The sequence below is a fragment of the Montipora foliosa genome, chromosome 2 (genome assembly GCF_036669935.1).
Source record: "Montipora foliosa isolate CH-2021 chromosome 2, ASM3666993v2, whole genome shotgun sequence".
NCBI lineage: Eukaryota > Metazoa > Cnidaria > Anthozoa > Scleractinia > Acroporidae > Montipora > Montipora foliosa.
The window spans coordinates 32,088,546-32,111,045 of NC_090870.1; the positions used below are offsets into that span (position 1 = coordinate 32,088,546).

General features: G+C 38.3%; 3 protein-coding genes and 2 pseudogenes across 3 annotated transcripts; 3 read left to right on the forward strand and 2 right to left on the reverse strand.

The window, feature by feature from the left end:
• Positions 1-7,244: 7,244 nt before the first annotated feature.
• LOC137991530 (uncharacterized) lies at positions 7,245-7,939 on the reverse strand (annotated as a pseudogene).
• A 6,832-nt stretch (positions 7,940-14,771) lies between these two features.
• Positions 14,772-15,407, forward strand: LOC137991531 (uncharacterized). Its single transcript, XM_068836605.1, has one exon. It carries the CDS (start codon positions 14,772-14,774, stop codon positions 15,405-15,407), a length of 636 nt encoding a protein of 211 aa, XP_068692706.1.
• A 334-nt stretch (positions 15,408-15,741) lies between these two features.
• LOC137991532 (uncharacterized) lies at positions 15,742-16,461 on the forward strand. The gene has a single exon (XM_068836607.1). It carries the CDS (start codon positions 15,742-15,744, stop codon positions 16,459-16,461), a length of 720 nt encoding a protein of 239 aa, XP_068692708.1.
• Positions 16,462-16,847: 386 nt separating this feature from the next.
• LOC137991533 (uncharacterized) lies at positions 16,848-17,525 on the forward strand. The gene has a single exon (XM_068836608.1). It carries the CDS (start codon positions 16,848-16,850, stop codon positions 17,523-17,525), a length of 678 nt encoding a protein of 225 aa, XP_068692709.1.
• A 3,281-nt stretch (positions 17,526-20,806) lies between these two features.
• The window catches only part of LOC137991534 (uncharacterized), a 3,625-nt pseudogene continuing 1,931 nt past the window's right edge, over positions 20,807-22,500 (reverse strand).

A 22,500-nucleotide genomic window follows, 5' to 3' on the forward strand; every position in this document is an offset into this window, starting at 1 on the left:
ATGTAAACATTGTAGCACATCATTTGTGTAAACCAAAATATCAACTCGTTAAACGACTTGTAATGTCCAACAACTTGTTTTAATGTTGGCAAGTAAAACACATTTAAGTAAAACATCATAAGCATCGTATTCCAAAATCGCCCTAGCACACGTGAAAATGCATCATTGGCTTTCACAAAATTGTTGTGACAGCCGATCCTTGACCGGTATTGTTCGATTGTTATTCCCATGCTGGCGGCTAGTAGCAGACAACAAATACTCTTCTTTGAGAGTGCAAAACTGTTATTCAATGCAAGTATTTTTTGGAGTACAATAACTCTTTCAATTTGGGGTGTAACCCACACCGACATTTCAAGCCAATAAATAATGGTTTGTGATAGCTTGTGAGATACTTGTGAGGTATGTGGTGCAATGCGCACCGGATTTCAAGCCAATGAATGTGGGCTTGCGAGTCTAGATATGTCTTGCTTGCGAGTCTAGATATGTCTTGCTTGCAAGTCTAGATATGTTGGCTTGCGTGAGTAAACAACTCCCGTATCGATATCACCGAGGAAACTCCACTCAGCGACGTCACCTGGATGAAATAACAAAGAACAAACAAGGCAGGAAAGTTAAGTTAATTTTCGAAATGAAAGAAAGAAAACCAATCAGAAAGAGCACGGCAGATCAATTTTGAAACAGAAATAACTTACCTTGAACAATTACAACTAATTTGCGACGGAAAGCTCTTCAAAATTTTCCCGAAACAGGGAAAACGACCCCAGATTTATATACAAATGACGAACGCTAGAAGCAATAGCCGAGACTCGCAATTACTAGTACCCAGTCTACGAGCCAGACTGTCACGTGTGGTCTCGTCTTCAAAGTGACAAACATACTGACAAGATCTGCCTCTGACTTAGGGGTCTGTATGCATGAGCATAAGACCCCAAAAATCGTAGAAATTTCGCCTCTTGCTGGAATTGAAAAATTCTTTCGCCAAAGTTCATTTTTTAATATGGACTTTCAAATAGGAAAATAAATTTTTTTAGGTTATGGGCACTTTAATGTTTAGCTATATTGTAGCATCCTGTACATTTATTATGTAGTAGTAATATTATAGTACTTTAGAAGTTCACATAATAAAACATACACAGTTGAGTTCTAATCTAGAACCTAATTGTGACTTAAACCATTAATTGTCTGATGCAGATTCGAGTTTGGGATTAAACTGTAATCCACAAGTTAAATGCCTGTAATAACAATAATTATTTCTTTACATCACCTTCACACAGGGACAGGGGGTTCATGGCACTTATTGAAAGAGCCTCGCAAGAAGAAGTGTCAGTGCGAAATAATGGCAAGAGTGGTAATTCTTAAGTTTTAATGCATCCATAGAATTGTGATTACTACAACAGACAGTTGATAAATGTATTTTCTTTTGGTACGAAAGGTATTTGGGTGTCTTCTATTCTTTCGTCACCTCCCAAATACACACGCCTAAGGCGTGTCTCTTTATAATCCTTCATTAAGTCTGTATGCTCTTTGTTCAGTATTGCACAAAATGCTCTCTCTCTCTCTGCTTTCACCGTTTGCCTGTTACCGATTGTGAAATGCCAAGGCAAAACGAGTCTACAGAACACGTGGCCGAGGCTACAACAAACTGCAAAAACAGTGAAGACACTTCACCTTCTTGGGGCATTACTACTTTACCTATTATCTCTCACACTGCAGCTCCCCCCTCCCCCCCCCTTCCTTATCAGTGTTGCTAGCAAGACATTAAAAAATGTTGAAAACTTAAATAGTCAACATTGAAAGGGGGAGAGGGGAAGGGAAGTGGGAAAGGTTTAAATTTTAGATACGGCAGGTATTGGAAAGTACAGAAGGTGTTTTTTAATGAAAGTGTCTCAACAATTTTGCAACTTGTTGTCTGAGTTGGTTGTCACTGTACTGCCATGCTGTCACTTTGTTTATTGGCGCTTGGATGGTAGACCGTTGGTAAATGGAATAGACGATATGAACAGGTTTTCTAACTGTGTGAACTTTGTTATGAATCATCTGGTAATGTATTGGATTGAGTACAAAAGAAGTATTAGTTGAACTGGCTGTATGCTGGAAGATACGATTTTCAACTGCAACGCCACCATCCCCATTGACGTCACCAAGGAACACAATAAATGGTATTGTGTTACATAATACGAGCAATGTGTAACTTTCGGAGCATCAGATCTGCGGTGCAAATTACTTTGCTCGCTTTAGTATTTGGTATGGAGTCCTCTGTTGGCTATAATAAGTCCAAACACTTGAAAATCGATGCCACCATATGTCAATAATTACTATCCTTTCGTGTTTGGAACAATGTGCTTTGCACTTGCTCTGAAATGTTTCAGAGCTTATACGATACCTAACGATTGATTCTTTAGTTCCTGGTTTTGTATGGATATAGGATTCAAATGTGGAGTAGGAAAATTATTGCAGTCAATCAGACTTCATCTTCTTGGGGCGTTAAGAATTTACCTATTATCTCTCACACTGCAGCCCCCCTACCCCCCCCCCCCCAAAAAAAAATGTTGCAACCTTAACAGTCAACATTGAAAGGGGGAGAGGGGAAGGGAAGTGTGGCTCCGATCTTTTTTCCTATAATGTCAAGTTGAGTCGATAATTAATCTTTGAAGAGACCAAAAACTTGTCGAACTAATTCGGGATTGCCAGGTGATGGAATAGATTGACCCGTTACTTTGTCAGTACAGCCAGTTGCAAAATTGTTGACACACTTTCATTACAAAACACCTTTTCTGGCTTCCAATACCCGCCATATCTAGAATTTAACCCTTTCCCACTTCAAACCTTTCCCACAGAAAATCGATAAGGACATCGTACAGTTAAAGCTTAATGGAAATTAAAAACAGTTCAAGCTGAAGGCTGAATTGGATAACATATTCGACCAAATGCAAACAGCTAACCTCCACTCAGCAAGCAATGAGATTTCTACTCTGGTCAGTGAGGGAAGAAAATTGATACACAAGAGACAGAAGCTAATTAAGATTGCCGGCAGATACAAAGAAGGTTGTCAGGTCGTCGAAGAATACGGATCAGACTAGCTGGCCTCTAATTCAGAGGATGAGAAGAAGCTCAAGAGAGCGAAAGAAGTGGCGGGTAGAAAAAGGAAAGCAAGACAAGAGGGCAAACAAGTCGAAGATAAACATTAGAAAACCTTTCGTGCTCCCCCTGACCATCAGCTTTTTCGTGGAAGGTTACTGCTTGACATTCGTACCTATAAACAGAGTTAACTGAATAGAGGGTAATGTGAAGTGCTAGATTTCTATCCCATATGAACCATGTGAGCGTTAGCCCTACTGATGGAAATGGGCCCACACAAGGACAGAGAAAAACTCTGACCAGTCCTTGTGTGGGCCCATTTCCATCAGTAGGCTAACGCTCACATTCATATGGGATAGAAATCTAGCAGTTCACATTACCCTCTATTCAGTTAACTCTGTTTAAAATGTAAGTGCTACACGGCCAACGTTTGTATAAACGTAACCTTTCCTTGTATTCGTACCTATACTTTGTTAATTCTCGTTCTACTCTGCTAGAGCATCCACCCCACAACCTGTCGTATTCTTGTTTCCGCTTTTACAGGGAGTTTAAGGTGCAAAATAATTTACGTTCGGTTGAACAAAGTGAATTAGAACGTAAATGTTATTTTTCTTAGTATGAAAGGTATTTGGTGTCTTTTATTCGAATACACACGCTTAAGGCGTGTTCCTTGTTAATCCTTCAGTATGTCTGTATGCTATATGTTCAGAATTGCACAGAATGTTCTTTCTCTCCCTCACAAGTAGTATGAGTCACTTAGTTTAGACCGTGCTATCCAGGTCGTCGATGCGCCTTTTGTCGTCAATCCTTTATCTGTATTCATTCAGCCTAGCTGGGAGAAGAGGCTGATCCTACACTTAAGACACGTGAATTAATGCCTTAAAAAGTATTGTTTTAAGTGGGTATTACCACATAGAAATAGCGCCTGAACACCAGACATTTTGGGGTTTTTGATGGAAGTTCCACCTGGCTGATGGTTGTCAATATTTTGCTTTTTTCGCTTTTGCATTTTGGTCTATCTACAGCTCCTTACATTTTCACCAAATACGTTTGTCCATTGGAGAAGTATTGCGTTTGCAGGGTGTAAAAATAGCTATTTGTTTGGATGATGACTTGGTTATTGAAAACGATTATCGGGTTTGAAAAACGTTGTCTTCTAGGATTAAAAGAGATTTAAGGAGAGTTGGCTTTGTAGCTATGGCAGATAAATCTAAGTTTGCTGTTTGGTTAGGTTTTGGTTGGAACTCTCATAATGGTACAATCTGTATTACGGAGCGTGGGTTGAACAATATTTTTGATAATATCCAGAAAATTAGGAACAATTACTACGTCTTGTCTGCAAGACAGTTGGCATCTTTCACAGGCAAAATAATTTCTTTCAGACCTGTTGTTGGAAATGACAGCAGAATCCTACCCAGGCACTGCTCCACGTCGGTTGCTGCCTCAACATACTGGGATTTATTGTTCAAATTAGATCAATAATGCATAGATGAGGTTGAGTTTTGGAAGGACAATATTATCCAATGCAATGTTAGGTATTGTTTCAGTGGTACAACCCCGAACTGTTTTGTCTATTCTAACACCCGCATGTGGTTCTCACATGACATTGAATCTATATATATATGTCATACAATGTGGTCTGAGAATGAGCGTATGAAACTTCCGCATGGATGCTACTGAGTTCGCACTTAGATCGTTTTGAGGTGAGCTGTAGAGATCACTCGTGTGAAGTGATTTACTGATAATCGCGCTGCCACAAAAATAGTAGAGGTTGGGAGTATGAGGAACAATTTACAGTGTTTTTCTTCGCATATTTTCCAGATTTGCCTTGCGCATAAGATTTCATTGGATATTCAATGGGTTCCTTGCAATGAAGTTGCAAAAGCTGATTTCATTAGTCAGTTTATTGATGTTGACGACAGGCAGATTTCACGCTCCTTGAAAAGATTGTGGGGTCCAAACATGGTGGATTGCTTTGCAAATAATTTTAATTTCAAAATATCTCAGTTTTTCGCTAGAATCCTTGTTTGGTTGTCCTGCCAGTTTGTCTCGTTTCGAATACGCTCCATTTCATGTTTGAACAAAAAGTGGTTCATTCTGTAGTTGTACCGTTTTCGCCTTTGTCTAGTTTCTAGCCCCCTACCAGTAGAATTTATGGAGTCATGGAGTCATGTATCAAAGAGTTAGGTCTCGATCCGAAAAGTCATGGTTTACACAGTCTTTAGATCAGGTGGTATTACTTTGGTCGTACATCATGGTGGTAACTCTATTTCAGATAGATTGTTAAAACTTCGCGGCTGTTGGAAGACTGATGACGCTAAGGACATGCATGTTCACAAAGATGTTTATACGAGTCTGGAAATTACTAAATACTTAGCATTTTAGGTTTGTATCGATTTAATTTCACCTCTCACTCACGTTTAAGTTAGTACAATTTTAAAGTCGATGTTGTTGTTAGCTTTCCGTATACGCTTATTTAGAATTGTAACACATATTTTTGATATCTGTAAAAATAAGCTTGTTCTACTCTGCTATAGCATCCATCCCACAACCTGTCGTATTCTAGTTTCTGCTTTTACAGGGAATTTAAAGTGCAAAATAATTTACGTTAGGTTGAACAAAGTGAATACATTCATCAGGAGTTGTGGACTTCTTGTTGGATCACGCGGCATTGTGGGGTAGGCGGGTTCCAAAAAGTGAGCATTGTTAGTAGACCAATTGTAGACAGCAGGCGTAGCCTCTTTCAGCCGGTAGGCAAAAAAGAGGGCTCCGGATGACAATGAGAGGAGGAGAAGTTTCTACGAGAATTTAAAAGATACATTTCCCAACTCCTGTTTTGTGTTGATGGGTCAAGCTGAATGCACACCAGACCCACTACAATCAATATCTACTCCTAGAGAAAGTAATATACTCTCCAGTGATGAAATTGATGGCATAGAGGAAATAACTGTTGGCCTGACTGAAAATGAGGCTTGGCACCAGCAAAGGGGGCGCAGAATAACTGGCTCAAATGTTTACAGAGTATTGACTAAAGTAGAATCATTGAGTCAAGCTGAATGCATACCAGAGCCACTACAGCCGATATCTACTCCTAGAGATAGTAACATACTCTCCAGTGATGAAATTGATGCTATAGAGAAAATAACTGTTGGCCAGGCTGATAATGAGGCTTAGTACCAGCAAAGGGAGGGCAAAATAACTGCCTCAAACTTTTACAGAGTATTCACTAAAGTAGAATCAATGAAAGTCAGTGGAAAAAATAGCGCCAATAAACTTGTTGATAGCTTATTGGGAAAAGCTACACCACCTATAAATGTACCAGCTCTTAAATATGGCAGAGATATGGAGCCCATTGCAGTTGAGGAATTCATCACAAGGATGTTAGGTATAGAGAATGTGGTATCGTTATTCATAAAACTAAACAGTACTTGGGAGCATCCCCAGACTTACTGATAGAGTGCTCTTGTTATGGGAAGCAGTAGTAGAGATCAAGAACCCTTTTAGCATTGCCAATGAAATTCCCTCAACACATAATCTGTCATACTTATGCATGCGTAATGGACAAGTAGCTTTAAAAAAGCAGCATCAGTACTTTGCGAAGGTCCAGGGTGAGATGGCCATAACAAAGAGGCCATAGTGCTATTTCTTTGTATACACACAAAAGGGTTATCACCTGGAAACAATCAGATTTAATGCCACATACTGGAGTAGGCTTCAAGAAAATCTAACCTGGATTTATAGTAACTGTCTTTCACCAGCCCTGAAACTACTGCGAAAATAAATGTTTAAAAAATACCTAGAAAATGAATCTGACTGAGAAAATTTTATAAACAGGTAATCATATTTCCATGGAGCCTGCACAATATAATATTGAACAACTACATGTATTATTGAATAGTCATTGGTTCATTTGATCCTTGATATCTAATGTCAAAAGTAGAAAAATATTCATCAAGTTATCAGACATCAACATAAATTTTATTATTGGGGTAGCCAGGGTTTTGTCAAAAGGGGCTCAAAAGGGGGCCCAAGGCTAAAAAGGGAGGGGCCCGAGCTTTTTCTGGACTTGATTGTCCCATATATTTACTATATATTACTTTTCAGAGAAGGGGAGCTAGGCGCTTTGGTCCCCACTGATGATGCATATTTGTGGTAATGTCATCCTATCATTGCAACGAAATCAGTTTAACTAAACCTAATTTCCCTCCATGGTTGAGGGTATAGATTTTCTCGTGAATTACACATTTTACTCTATATTTTAAACCAAAAAAAACCCGTGTTACTTGCAAAGAGGCTTGTACAAATTGCATAATGCAGCACAGACAATGATGTTATCAAGATTACCAATAAGAGAGATAGGCAGTTCGTTCGTGATTATGCGGAATGTTTTCAGCCGCCTAATGGCTTGTTCTACAAAAATGCGTACATTAGCTATTGCCTTAGTTTTCTGTACATCAGCTTTTGTGAACTGTTTTTGTCCATGTTTCTCTGGCGGAATAAAAGGTCAGCTCTGTGAAGCAAAATATCCTCTGCAATAGTGAATCCACGATCTGCCATTACTGCATCATATGGCTCAAGGATGTTGTTAAACTCTGAATCCATTGTCAAATGGAGATCTGACCATGTTGATGCTCTGATTACAGGGTCGCTTGGGGTCTCTATAAAAATTTCAGTGCAGTCTATTGTATGGCGCACCTTGCAGTATCCTAGTTTTTTGAACTTCTTTGGCAGTGTTTTCTTTACAATTCCCATGCTAGGATTGCATATCAGGCATTTCAGTTCACTAGCCAAAATTTTGAACCATGTGCTGAATATATATTTGTGCAAGGTTTGCATTAGTGGATCCCAAACGGAGTTTCATTAGTGTTAAAAGAAACTCATCCTTTTGAGAAAGAGCCCGTTTTGGTCCAAATGTTTTTGGTGATTTCCTAAAGTTCCTGCCTTTTCTGGATGCTTTCTTAGGGCCACTCCAATATCTCCCTTTTTTTAAAGATCATCTCACAGATTCAAATAGTTTGTGAAAGGCAGGCTTTGATGGGATACCAATCAATAAATTTACAGTCTGATTATTTTTCAGATCTGAATGCTTCCATCCCTTATCCCCTTTGGCCACAAGTTGAAATTCCAGAAACTTTACTTTTCCTGTATTTCTCTGAAAGTTCCATGATTTGTTTATCTTTGTCTTGCATGCTTTTCAAGAAAGATGTGTTCATGCAAAAATTCGAATTTTCATTAATTTCATACCAGCCTCAGACATAGCAATGATCATGAATTACGGATGCTCTATCTATGTCAACACAATCACTGATAGAAATAGAGGGCTCAGGGTCTTGGAGCTCATCACCATCACAAGCCAGGTTGTCAGTTGAGTGGTCAAGAACAGGTCCTGGTATTTCATCGCTACATGTATCTAGCTTAACTCGTTTTATGGATCTTACTACATGAGAGTTATCCCGTGGCGTTGGTGGTGGGTTGTTGGAGTCTCTCGTTTTCCTGTTGTGACCAAGTTGCAAAGTTGGGTATGGGTTTTCAGCCGTTGTTTCACCGTCAACAAAGTGTAGATTACAAACTCTTGAATCCTTGTTAGGCATCCAAAGAGTTCCATTCAAACTGTTCCTGCTTATATATTTTGCCCATTGTAAACGGCGTTCCGGGTTCTTCTTTTCTGTCGGGAACGGGAATAATTTAAAGAGTGGCTGGCAGTCACACATGCTTGAGCTATTGTTACAACCATGAAGCTCACAGGTCGTAGCAGCCCATTTCCCTAGCCTTTGTCCACTGTTAGGATAGCCTATGATAACACAATTTCGGTCCCCGAATCCAATGGACAAAGTAACTACATTAAAACAAAAGAAATACGATATAAATCTGAGTATAAAATAAGCAGAAACCATACTCATAGCATCTCAAATCGACTACACTCTGCAACCTAAATTTGTTCGAATGACATTGGCAAAAAGTAATGAAACAATAGCTCACCTTTAAAATACCTTTGATTTGGTTTTTCTATATTCCTGCACGTGTAATTCAGCTCAAAAGGAGGGTTTGTTTGCGTGAAAGGTCACTGAAGCCAACCCACTCGATGTAATCCAACATGGCGAGGCTGTAAGTCGATGCCCACTTTTCGGAGCCCGCCTACCCACAATGCCATGTACATTGTACTAACTCCACACTGTCTAAAATTAATGGAATATGGTATTGTGCTTTAAAACTGATTTTTTAATTACTTGGTTAATTCCATTCATAAGGAGTATTACTAAATTAAGTCGCAAGTACATCACTGTTGTAAGACCGTAAAATAGTTAAATTTCTGTTATAGGGTATTGATATAAGTTGTTATTTATGTCTATTTCTAGACCTGGTGTGAGGAGAAACTTAAATCGGTCATAAGACAGATCTGTGGTCTGAATAGAAGATCAAACTTTCAAACTACATTATTGTAGTAAGAAAAAAAGTCAGACCCAAGCATCTTTGAAGGATGCAACCCAGCTGGCAAAGGTCACATTAAGAATATGGCCTGAAATGGAATATCTGCCAAAGGTATCAGACTAGTGTGTTAATGCTACATGTACTTGCAACCAAGGTGACCCACACAGATTTCCCTGTAACATGTTGGCTAGTAAATTAGAAACCCGCTAACTCAAACCTTACAGTGGAACGAAAAAATAGTTAGACTCACTATATATTTTGACAATTGTTGAGAGAGTAGGATTGGTGATTATTTTAAGAATCTCGACATCACTAAAAAATAATTTTGGTATTCTTTAAGAACTCTCAAGCCCCCGTACAATACACTGCACCTTTGCCTGTCATTACAAATCTCAGCATATCTATTAAGTGCAAATTGGAAGGAGATAATAATTATCTATGGTAATAGACTATGATTAACTTATTAAGAAAATGAGAAAAATAATATTATTGTTTCATTATTTATGCCGTTTTTGAGGGATTTATGAACCATCTTTAGCGAACATATCTATAACCTTGCAATGGTGAGAAGTCCACAATGATGACCTGCACCTGCACATTATACTGTTCTTTATTAAACTTCATAAACAGCTGGCACTGGACTCACAAATGCAGTAGCAAAGATTACAGTCCTTTTGTTGGTACAACCTCAACGAGTGCCACAAATTGATTTGTCGCCAAGAAAGAACAATATCTCATGAGACACTTCATAGAGCTCTTCATACCACCCAGAGGGATGTTGCTAGAGTTGGGGAGTTCAAAGGCTCAAGGTACTCGGATTCCTGCTTATTTTTATCCTGCTTGCAGTCTTTGATTTTCTTCAATGTGTTATTACAGAAATGCACAATTTACAGTGATCCAGTCAACTACTTCAGGGAGTCAATAGGTATAGGTAGGTTAAGTCTGCTATAAGCCTAGAAGGCCTATCAGGCCGGTGCTTATCTCTGGTTTCTGTAGCATGAAGCGAACAGGAGCATTTCTACTCCCCCCTGGATGGGATGCCAGTCCATCGCAGGGTCAATAGATATGCATCTCTCTAATTCTTCATAAGGTGATTCCCTGGTTTTGCACTGCAGAACTATACAGCGCATAATGATAAAAGGGTGGATTTTCGTTGACGCCAAGCTTAATCTGTCAAGGAATAGCAATTTTGTCCTGAACGAGTACGGTGACCCTGTATTTTTGTTGAGAGTGGTGTCTTCATGAAATAACTATGGCTAGTTTTCTTGAAAATGTCACGAGACTGTACGGAAAAAGACATCACGAGTCAAACAGACACTCGTTAAATCTATTTTGGAGTGAGTAGTCCCATTCAAATACATTTTTTCGAGGTACATAAGTGAATTTACCATAGAATGACACCAGGCTCTGCGTTATATCATGGATTGCATTTATAAAATCGATGTTTATTTGTTCAACATAGAGATGTGCTGCAATTGTCAATGTGGCTTCAAATAGCCGTTTTCGTCAGAGTCGTACCATGGAACCGAGTATGGTGACCCCCCTTTATTAATGCATTTTTATCATTTCCTTGACATGACACAACAGTGTGCGAAGTTTCACCTGAAATCTATGACAAGTTCTATTTCTAGGGAATCAACCTAAGTTTTGACTTGTCAGGCCAAGAAGCTGGAACAGTTAAATTTTTGACCTAAAGTGAACAACACTCGAAAAGAATAAAAGTAAGTGGATTAATTGTGTTTCCAGCGTCTTCTTCCCTAATACCAGCATTTGAATGCAAAGTGAATCGCCTGTGCATCTACGACAAACAAGATCCAGTCAGTGCATTCAACGTGGAGGTCACGAAACTGATCTATGCAAGATCATCAGCGTCAGGCACTGATGCAGAGTGAGACTACTGTTGCTCTGAATTGGTTTTGTCTTTAATTGGTGAAGCAAAGATCATGCAGACATAATTCCTAAAGCTTTTCACGACATGTTTAATGTCTAGCATTTGCTTTGAAAAGCTTGAGAGATTTCGTTTTGCTTATTATAAATTACCTAGAATGTCTTGAAGTTTTGTCTTGTCTCCTGTAGGTAAACCTTTTACATTAAGAAAGCCTGATTGAATATCAGTTATCTTTATCAAGCTATATGGGCGTGCAGTACATGAACGCGAGAGTAAAAGCCGCTAAAGGAATTTGAGAGTCAACACTCCCAATCTGTCAAACCTACTGATTGAGATTATGTGGCTGACTATGTTATTACAAGAACATTTGGCCTGGAATACAAGCCAAAAAATGAAGTACCTCCGATTAAGAAACCACAGGCTCCGAACTGCAGGCGAATTCAAGCATTTCCTGTTGGTGCGATTTAGCTAATTTAAGTCAATTGGAAGTAAACCTGTCGGACTAAAAGCACTTACTTTTCATGTTACATGACTATTAATCTTATCAGCCAACTCCACAGTTTTCTATTACGAAGTAGTCCCCCTCGCAGACACTCTCGAGGCTTTGTCACGCAAGCAGATGTTGTGGGGGGAAGGAATATGTAATGAAGCCCTAAGAGTGTCTGTGTGGGAGTTGAGCAGAAACTCTTAGCAACAACTAAACGATGAGCGGTAAATGGTGGCCATTTTTTCCCGTATACAGTATGGGAAAGAGATTAAAAACAAGGTTTAGTGTGAACTCTACAACAATGGAATGGTTTCTCGGTCGGCTTAATGGCTCTTACACAGTTGTCCTTGATCAATGCCCCCTGAACTGTGGTCAAATTCACTAACGTTTGTGGATTTCATCGTTCTTCAAGAAAATGAAGACTCTTTCAACCCTTTGAGGTGAGCAATGCTGTGCTAATATTGAGCGCTATGTGAAGAAGTACAGAAGAGAACTTGTAGGAGGTTTAATTCCACTACTTTCGACTTAAATAAATTAAAATGACTTTTCTCTGCTTCAGGTTTATTACATGTTAGTTTCAAGGGCATTATGATTTATGTACAAGCGGTTTGTATTTTTGGCTATTTATGTTGCTTGATGCAACAATTAAACTTATTTACACTTAACGAAGCACTGTTTGAATGAAATGAATTTTTTTGACGAAGTCGTTATGTGTTACATGTGAAGATCAAGACATCCGCTAGACGATTATGCGATCGTAGATTAAATGTCTTATGACAGTCTGTTATTCTGCCAGGAATGTCTATTGTCAAGATTTCTATAAATGTTTTTCATTTTAACTCAAATCAAGATCTTTGAGAGACTTTAAAAGAAACTTAACCCACTTAGGTCAATTGTTAAATGGCATTCACGACTGTCATATGATGTCACAATGTGTGCGATGTACTTCTTGAGATTTACACAATAAAGAGAAACAGTTGTGTTGTCTTGATCATCGTGATACTACGTCATTACAATAGTTGTAATATTAGAGCCGGGACCAGGATGGTAAAATTGACAGAGGATAGAAACAAAATGAAATCGATCCAAGCAGCCTACAAAGGACACTGTACACAAGATTTTAAAAGGCAGAAAAACTCATAACTTAAAAGAGTTCAGATCACGCTGAATTGGAGGCACTCATGGACAGACTCACACAAAGAGCTGGGGAAATAGCGCAGATGGATGCTAAGATTGTGATGTCTTTGGAGACAGAGTAAGACATTCGAAAAGACACAGAATCAGCTCTGATGCTTCAAGACGATATATCAGACTGGCAATTCAAAATTAAACAATTTCTCAAGAGTAAACAAGAAACATCAGTGAGTCAATTCCATCATAGTAGTTTCAAAGAAGCACCAACGCCTCGAATGATATTAATTTACCCAAGATAAACATCAAATCCTTTGGAGGAGATCCATTTGAATGGCTCATATTCTGGAATAGCTTTAGTGCAGCTATTAATAAAAATCTCGAACTAAGTGATGTTCAAAAAATGAATTATTTAAATGGAATGCTTAAAGGGCTGCCATTCACTAAAGAAAATTATAGAAAGGCAACTGAGCTAAGAAAAGAGCGCTTTGGCAAAACCCAAAATTTGGCCCACGCTTACATGGAGTCATTACCGAAGATCCACGTGCCATCAAGTGACACCAAAAATTTAAGGGGATTTTACAATATATGTGAAACCAATATTCGTGGCTCAGAAACACTTGGAATAATGACTGAAGTTTTCTAATTCCCATACGCCTCAAGAAAAAACTTGAGGACGTACGCCGCTTAATATTCAGAGCAGATCCTTTAGCAGATAGCTCCCTGGATAGATTGAGGGTAGCCATATGACAAGAAATTGAAACATAAGAGAAAAGCCACATATCCTCTTTAGAAGATTCCACATCTTCTGCCATGGCCAGAGAAGTATACCAACCGCTGGCGCTTTACTAACCAATGCTCAGCAAAAACAAAGATTTCTCAACGGAAAACTGAAAGTATCACGACCATGCACATACTGCGCAGAAACACACTTTGATCAAATAACATCTGTGGAGGAAAGGCGATCTATCCTTCAACGCCAACGGAGATGTTTAAATTGTCTTGGACTCAAACACGAAAATTCAATGCTACTCAAAAGGTTGATGCATGAATGTAAGAAGAAACACCATACTTCCATTTGCGAAGAAAAACAAGAACATATAACACAAAGCTCATCATATCAAATGAAAGAAAAAAGAAATTCAAACAGTGGTCAGTCACCTACAAATACCATGGCGAGGAACACAACCCACATGGGAGCAACACATTCCCTTCATCCCTACAAATCATATCCTGAACTAAAAACAATGGGAAAAGAACTCCTGGATAACTACATTTGGCTCATTTCAAAGCACTAGTAAAACATATGATATTGCCTCCCTTTTGCTATCGACAGAAAAAAAGAATATCAAAATAAAAGTGCTAGTAACTCCAATTATTTGTCCACCGCTATCAGTCATGAATTAAAAGGACTCAAGCTTGTAGATCGTTTGCAATCATCAGAAAATCTTGACGTAGATATCATCATTGGAAACGACTATTACGGTCAGCTGAATACTGGAAAATAATAAAAACTGAAAACGAAGCCTTGATTGCTATGGAAAGCAAATTTGGGTGGCTCCTATCAGGACCCGTTCAAAATGAGAGCAACCATGAAAACGACTTAAACACAATGTGTCAAAGGATCGAAACCGTGCCAGTAGACGAGTCAAAACTCGACAACCTATAAACCAAGTTCTGGGAAATCAGCAAAATACGAGATGAAAGCGACAAAAATGACGATATCATCATTAACTTTCAGAAGACCATCCGATTTAAATGAGGCAGCTGGTAGTAAGACTCCTATGGAAACTAAACAAATGCAATCTACCAACAAACTTCATTTTAAGCAAAAGACGATTGAACAGTCTACTGAACAGTCTCAAAAAGAAAGACCCAGGACTTATTAAGAAATACAACGAACAACTCCTTGAACAAGTTAATCTCGCTTTCATAGAGAAAGTGGGGAACCTCAATCTTCACGAAGGCATTTTGCATTACATTCCCCACCTTCCTGTTTTTAGAACAGACAGCGCAACAACTAAGATGCAAAAAGTTTATGACGCTTCTGCCAGAGTGTCATCAGAAGCATTGAGTCTAAATGACTGTCTAAACACAGGTTCAAATCTAATGCAGGATCTAACTGGCATCCTATTAAAGTTCACGACCCACAGAATAGCCTTCACAGTAGATATAGAAAAAGCTCTCCTACAAATCGAACTAAATAACAGAGACAGGGACGCTACTAGATTCTTATGGCTGAAAGACAGCTTTGTGTCAAAATTGTTTGACCCCCTGGGATATGTTGAACCCATTATTGTTAGAGCAAAGATCATGATCCAGGATCTATGGAAACAAAACTTAAGCTGGGATCAGGAAGTGCCGAGCAAACATAGGGACCAATGGCTAAACTGAATCAGCTATATCAGCAATTTGACGTCGATTGAAATACCTAGACCATACTTCCTCACAAGCATTTCTAAAAGACAACTTCATATCTTCTGTGACAGCAGCCAACCAGCTTACAGAGCAGTAGCTAACCTAACAGGAATGTCAGGAGCAGAAATATACACTGTGTTCACAATGGCTAAAACCAGAGTTGCACCATTAAAGCACAGACCCTTCGACGGAACTGCTAGCAGCACTCTTATGAGCGCAATTATCTGAATATCTAACCAAGACACTACAGCTCACAAAAACCAAATGCGAAGTCATATACTGGAGTGATTCCCAAATAGTGTTATCTTGGATGTCGTCTGCTAAACAATTGCCACAATTTGTTCGTACGCGAGTCCACAAGATAAAAGAAATAACATCATCGAACACATGGAAAGTTTGCCCAACATCAACGAATCCAGCCGACTCGCTGACTCGGGGACTTGATACCAAAATGTTCAACGACAGAAAACAGCAATGGTTTAAAGGTGCTCCATGGCTGAGAGAGCCAGAAGACACATGGCCTCTACAACCCGGAACATCAATCAACGCAGAGTACGAGAGCCCACAAACGGCAGTTATAATGATCGCAGATATTGAAGAAAACCCTAACATACTGAACATCATTGACTTAACGAAATACAGCACTCTAATACTGGTAATCAGAGTCACTGCCCTTCTTGTCCTCTTCGCAAGAAAATGGAAAACACCTAAGTTGTATAATAATAGCATCCTCACCACAAAAGAAACGCTGGAAGCCAGAAATTTGTTACTAAAAGCAACTGAACAAATAACTTACAAACAAGAAATATCATACCTAAAGAACAGCGATAAATTCAAAGAACCTGCCATTGTACGACCACTCAACCTTTATCTTGATGATGAAGACCTACCTCACTGTCTTGGAAGGTTACAGTACACAGATCTACCCCACGAGACAAAGCTTCCCATCCTCATGCCAAAAGACAATTACTTGACTACACTAATCGTCCAATCTATGCATAAAGACGGTTATGCATGGTGGAGTTTGTGAAACATTAACTCACATCAGACAAACATATTGGATACCGCAAGGTCGACAGTTGGTTAAAAGAATCATCTCCAAGTGCATGACATGCAGAAAAATTCAAGGACCACCATCTCGATCTGTACCCACACCACCTTTACCGAAATCAAGAGTTCTACAATCACAAGCCTTTCAATTTACAGGTATCTGAAATCACACTCCATCTAAAGTTTACATTTGTCTATTCACTTGTGCCGCAGTACGAGCCTTACACCTCGAGTTAGTGGAAGGACAGACAACCCAGGCCTTTCTTAGGGCATTCAGAAGATTTAATCAGTCGAGGAGGCATTCCCAAATGTATAATTTCTGACAATGCAAAAACCTTCAAAGCTGGAGCTCAAGAACTCCAAACAATGAAAACCCAAGTCCTCAAGCCAAATGCATCACAACAGTTCCTAGCCAACCATAACATCACATGGAAATTCATAACAGAACGAGCCCCGTGGTGGGCAGGATTCTACGAAAGACTTGTTGGACTAGTGAAAAGATGTCTAAAAAAAACTAAAGGCAAAGCCTATTTGAACATGATTGAAATTAACACAATACTCACCGAGGTAGAGGCAGTGTTAAACAGCCGTCCGTTGACATATCCTTATGTGGATATTAACGGTGCTGCTCCTTTGACCCCATCGCATTTCTTATGTGGACACCGTCTTCTGACTCTCTCAGACACAAGAGTTAGCGTCAAAAAATCAGATCCAGACTATATCTTAACTGATATTTCAACAAAAGAGGTAATGAAGAGAGCAAAATATCATGAGATAGTGATACAGGCCTTCTGGACACGATGGCAAAAGGAGTATCTGACAAGTCTGCGTGAATATAACTCTTACCAAAAGAAAACATCAAATAAGACAACAGTTGCTACAGGAGACGTTGTTCTCATACATAATAATGTACCACGTAATCAGTGGAAAATAGGTGTCATAACTGATTTACATAAAGGGAAAGACGGTTTAGTCAGATCTGTATCTTTAAGAATAAATTCAGTCAGAAGGCAATTCATAGAATCCGGGAACAATCGGAAATGAATACTTGACATGAACGATATCAGATTCATCTCAATACTTGTCTTAAACACTTATCCTTTGCTAATCATTCCATATTATTTCTTATCCAATCGGCCCAGAAGAGTGTCATAAATTATGTAATTATGACGTCACAATGTGCACGATGTACTTCTTGAGATTTACACGATAAAGAAAAACAGGTATCTTGATCATCGTATTACTACATCGTTACAATAGTTGTAACAACAACTTTCATTTAAAATAAACATGCTTTATTAATTCTCTTTTGTCTGTCAAAGAAATAAGCAACGTGCATAATTGCTACACTGAACCCTTCTCGCAACTATGGGGAATATCTTTAAATTAGAAGCCCTTGAGCGGAAACCTTAAAATTTAAGAACATTTCCTCTATTATAACAAGTCCCCCACCCCCCTCCCCCTCTTTAATTGTGTATGTACATGGAAATTTCTATAGAAAAGGCAAAGAATACCTGGCAACTGGGATGTACACGGAAATTTCTATAGACACCATGTGGCAGAGAATGTCTGAAACTATTTCGTCTAAGCAACTGGGATGTACATGGAAATTTCTATAGACACCTTATGGCAGAGAATATCTGAAAGTATTGTGTCTTGGCAACTGGGACGTACATGGAAATTTTCATAGATAACGTGTGGCAAAGAATATCTGAAACTATTTCGTCTAAGCAACTGGGATGTACATGGAAATTTCTAAAGCCACCTTGTGACAGAGAATATCTTAAACTACTTTGTCTTAGCAACTGGGATGTATATGGAAATTTCCATAGATACCTTGTGGCAAACAATATCTGAAACTATTAATTTTCGTCTAAGCAAAAGAGATGTACATGGAAATTACCATAGACACCTTGTGGCAGAGAATTTCTGAAACGTTTATTACAAAAAGTAGGCTTTGACATTGAAATTTCGAAAGACCACTTTTGGCATAGAATATCAAACGTATTATATGAACTTCCCAAGGAAATTATTTTACTCGTACGTTTGGAGCATAAAGCTATTCCTCTTCTACAGATGAGCCTTTGGTGAAATATATTTGTAATATTATGGAGCTGTGTACCATAAACAGATGGGAACATGCAATCCCTCGCACTAACATTGTTCCTGTTTAGCAAAACCATGACTAATGCTGTTACAAGGCATTGAAAATGAACTCCGACAAACAAAGTCCATCTTAGTCAATTGTATGAGTAACATAGCGGATGGCGTTTTATTTCTTGGATTGATAGAAAACTAAGAGGTAGCTCTTGCATGTACTTTCCCATTTTGTTGGAAAACATGCATATACACTGTTAATATTTTTTTCTAATTCGCTACCTCACAAAATGCCAACTTAAGAAATTATTTGCTAGTTTCTTTATCTGTCCTTTAACCTTTTTCATTCCTCCTGTCATGCACCCAATCACAATTAGCACTATTCCTATTCTGAAGCCTGGCCTTCTTTTTCTGAACTCAAATGCCAACTGCTGGTACTTTTGAAGTTTTCCATTGTAAGTTTCATCGGTATTCTTCTTGTTCGGACATGCCATGTCAATCATTGTAAACTTCTTGTCATCTAAATTTTTATTTTCACTTTTTTTAAAATAACTTTAATTGTGATTCATACTACTTACAACACTTTTACAAAAGTAAACAATTTACAACAGTACTACAACTACTAAAGTCCCTAAAAGGGTGCGAGACTAGCACTGATGTAACACAATTCAAAGTAAATGGAATAATAGAAAAATTAGAGAAATGAGAGCGTTTTTTGAGGCTTGCTGAGAAAGGTACGAGACTGGCAATCATGTAACACAACTCAAAGTAAATGGAATTATACAAAAATTGGACAAATGGGAGCATGTGTTAAGGCGTGTCGAAAAGGGTGCGAGACTAGCACTGATGGAATAATAGAAAAATTAGAGAAATGAGAGCGTATGTTAAGGCGTGCCGAAAAGGGTGCAAGACTAGCACTGATGTAACACAATTCAAAGTAAATGGAATAGTAGAAACATTGGAGAAATCAGAGCGTTTTTTGAGGCGTGCCGAAAAGGGCACATGGATTGTGACTAAGGGTGGGTTCGATTGGGAAATCCGGATTTAGATTTTGAAAATCTAAATCCGGATTAATAGACACTGTAGACCGTGAAATACCTCAGTGAATAAGCTTATTTGCGATTGATACAGTCCACAGACCCTAGAGAGTTTCCTATACTACTGTAATCCAAATCCGCCCGAGTTTAACTATTTTTCTGCCATTCCTATAATAATAAAGGTTTGAAATTACCGTAACACTTCACTACTTATTCTATGAAGAGTTTATAAACTTATATCCTGCTGAAGTACCGATGTAACACATTCACACCGTGACATGTCATCGTTTTAAAGTTTAGCCAAGTTCGTAAGCTTACATGTACATCAATACATACTTATGTTTTTTAGACTGAAAATGTGGAACAACCACGGCCAATACTGGCCTGAGGATCAATCATGGTTGAATGAAAGTCCCTTTGGACAGTATTCACCATCAGAATCAGTGCAACCCTCTTTGCTAAGTCAAACATCCACCAGTATCAACTAGAAGAGTTAGTCCTGTACAGAATCGCGTTCAACTAGTCCAGCCAGTTTCTGTAGTGAAGGGTCTGTGAGTGTAGGCAGTGATGATTGAGTATCCAATCATTTAGCAGTAAATTCTGTAAACGCAAATAGAAGGAGACAGTGGTCAAAGGAACAAGTCCTTGCATTACTGGATCTATGTGAAAAGAGGCGAAATGACTAAAAAGAGAAATAAAGATGTGTGGGAGGCTATTGGGAAAAGAGATGGAAGAATTAGGATTTCCTGATAAACGAAATGCTGGGGATTGTGAAAGTAAGTTAAAAAACTTCAAAAGGTCATACATCCCCACAGTTGATCATAATAACACCTCTGGAAATGACCGCAAAACTTGTCCTTACTTCAACCTGTTACACTTAGTAGCAGTCGTGCTGGTACTAAGATAGCTCGAGAGTCCAAATCTCACAAAGATGTTACATGCAGTGAAGATATACCAAGAAAGCGAAAGAGAAAACCACAAGCAAAAGATGATCTTCTCTCTCTGTTCAAGAATTCACACAAACAGAGGAAGAGAGGGAAAAAGAGAGAATGCAAGAATTAAGAGAAATGCACACTGAGAAAATTAATGTGATGGGTAGATTGCTAGAGGTATTTGAGAAATCATTCAAAAAGGATTAGACTGATTTCAGAATTTAGTAAAACGGCTTATTGAAGTACCAAGAAACCTCTTTCAGTCCAAAATATTGATATGCTGTGTTGTTGAATTCTCGCCATAATAATTATGGCAAGATAAATTGCATCTTCCTTGTTGATAACACAAGGATGCAATGGCTTGTAATTTCTGTCTTATCATTACATACAAGTAACCTGTCGATGAAAAAAAAAAAAGGTAATGTTCGTTAGGTTAATTCAACAGTTTACATTGTTCCTTTGATATAACTTGGTAAACAAACTGTTTGCCAAGTTGAAGGTTGTGTTTATACTAAGATTCTGGAATTCTGGAAAAAGGCTTGAAATCTGCCCAGCAATTTGCAGACATGGAAAAAGTCTGGAAAGTGGAGAGAAAGTCTGGAAAAATGGGGAACAGTCTTGTGTTGTATTTTTTCAAAGCTGGTACAAGTGCTTTAAAGGGTAAATTCTCTTTCCGTTTAGGTCAAATCTTATTCCATCTTGCTCATTCTTTTGCAGCTAATCATGCAAGAAGCTTTGTTTGTGCATTTTTCAAGTTCTCTGCAAATCACCTATTTGATAACCTTGAGTCCAAAAATCTGTACGAACCCTGGTAACTCCATAAATTAAATAACTTAAGTGTTCACATTTTCAGTTTACTTTAAAACATGTATTAAACTTTTACAACATTCACACCAGGCTTAAGAAAAAATGTGAAATCAGGGACAGAAAAATGGAATACAAGGTTTTTGACAGGAATCAAATGTTCTTTAATTTGTCCCTGATTTTATGGTCCACAAACCTCTGGAGGTAGATTTCCGGGTAAAACAATGCTTAAAACTACGTTTAACATAACTGCCTCAAAACATGCTTAAGCTTTGGTGTGATTAGGGCATTTTGCACTTTTTGTGGTCATGCAACTTATAATCTCATTGGCGGCTTTCTGTTCAGATCTTCCAAATATAGAATTTTTATTGCAGTGAACAGTTATAAGTGAGTGTTGGATAAAAATAGCTCCCTGTTTAGGTGTTGAGTTTGTGAATGTACTTTATTGCCTTTGCCTATCTCTTAATCTTCAAATTACACAAAGTAAACAAAGTTCTCTTCTTAATTTGATTATTTGAAGCTAGGTGCTTCTTTGTTCATTTTTGGTTAACTAACAGTGTTATGATAATGTTCAGAGCAATCATTTTCAAATGACACAAATCCAAAATGATTTTCCCTGTTGCAAGGAACAGAACAATTCATTATTACCACCCTATGCACGAAAAAATAACTAGTTTTAATGAAATATGCGGTTTCCTGTGCAACTTTGAAAATGTTGGGTTTACTTACATGTATAAAGCATTGCTACAACTGCATTGTACAGTTGCATGAAATACCAACTTGTTTTTACACATAATTTTAAAACAAAATCGTCACCTAAATAACTCAGAAAAAACGTCACTTCTGAAATGCAGTGTACATGTTAACGTTCATGTTTATGCTGTCCAAACAATAAATTAAACAGTGGAAATATTCAGAGTATTTAACTCATGTCTGATGAAACTTTGCTGAGATGATATTGACAAAAACTGTGCAGCACCAGTGTAGCAGTTCATACAATGTACGTCACGATTAAGCAACAGTTGGCTACTTTACTGTAGGTCAGACATAACCTAATGTCAACTTTGACTAGTGTGGGTCAGGGTGGGTGGGTGGTTACAGGTGGTTTTGTTGGTTTTCAGATACCTTTTAACCAGGGGCACCCAACGA

Coding starts and splice junctions, on each gene's coding strand:
- LOC137991531 (XM_068836605.1), top strand. CDS start 14,772: ATGAGGCAGCTGGTAGTAAGACTCCTATGGAAACTAAACAAATGCAAT.
- LOC137991532 (XM_068836607.1), top strand. CDS start 15,742: ATGTCGTCTGCTAAACAATTGCCACAATTTGTTCGTACGCGAGTCCAC.
- LOC137991533 (XM_068836608.1), top strand. CDS start 16,848: ATGAAAACCCAAGTCCTCAAGCCAAATGCATCACAACAGTTCCTAGCC.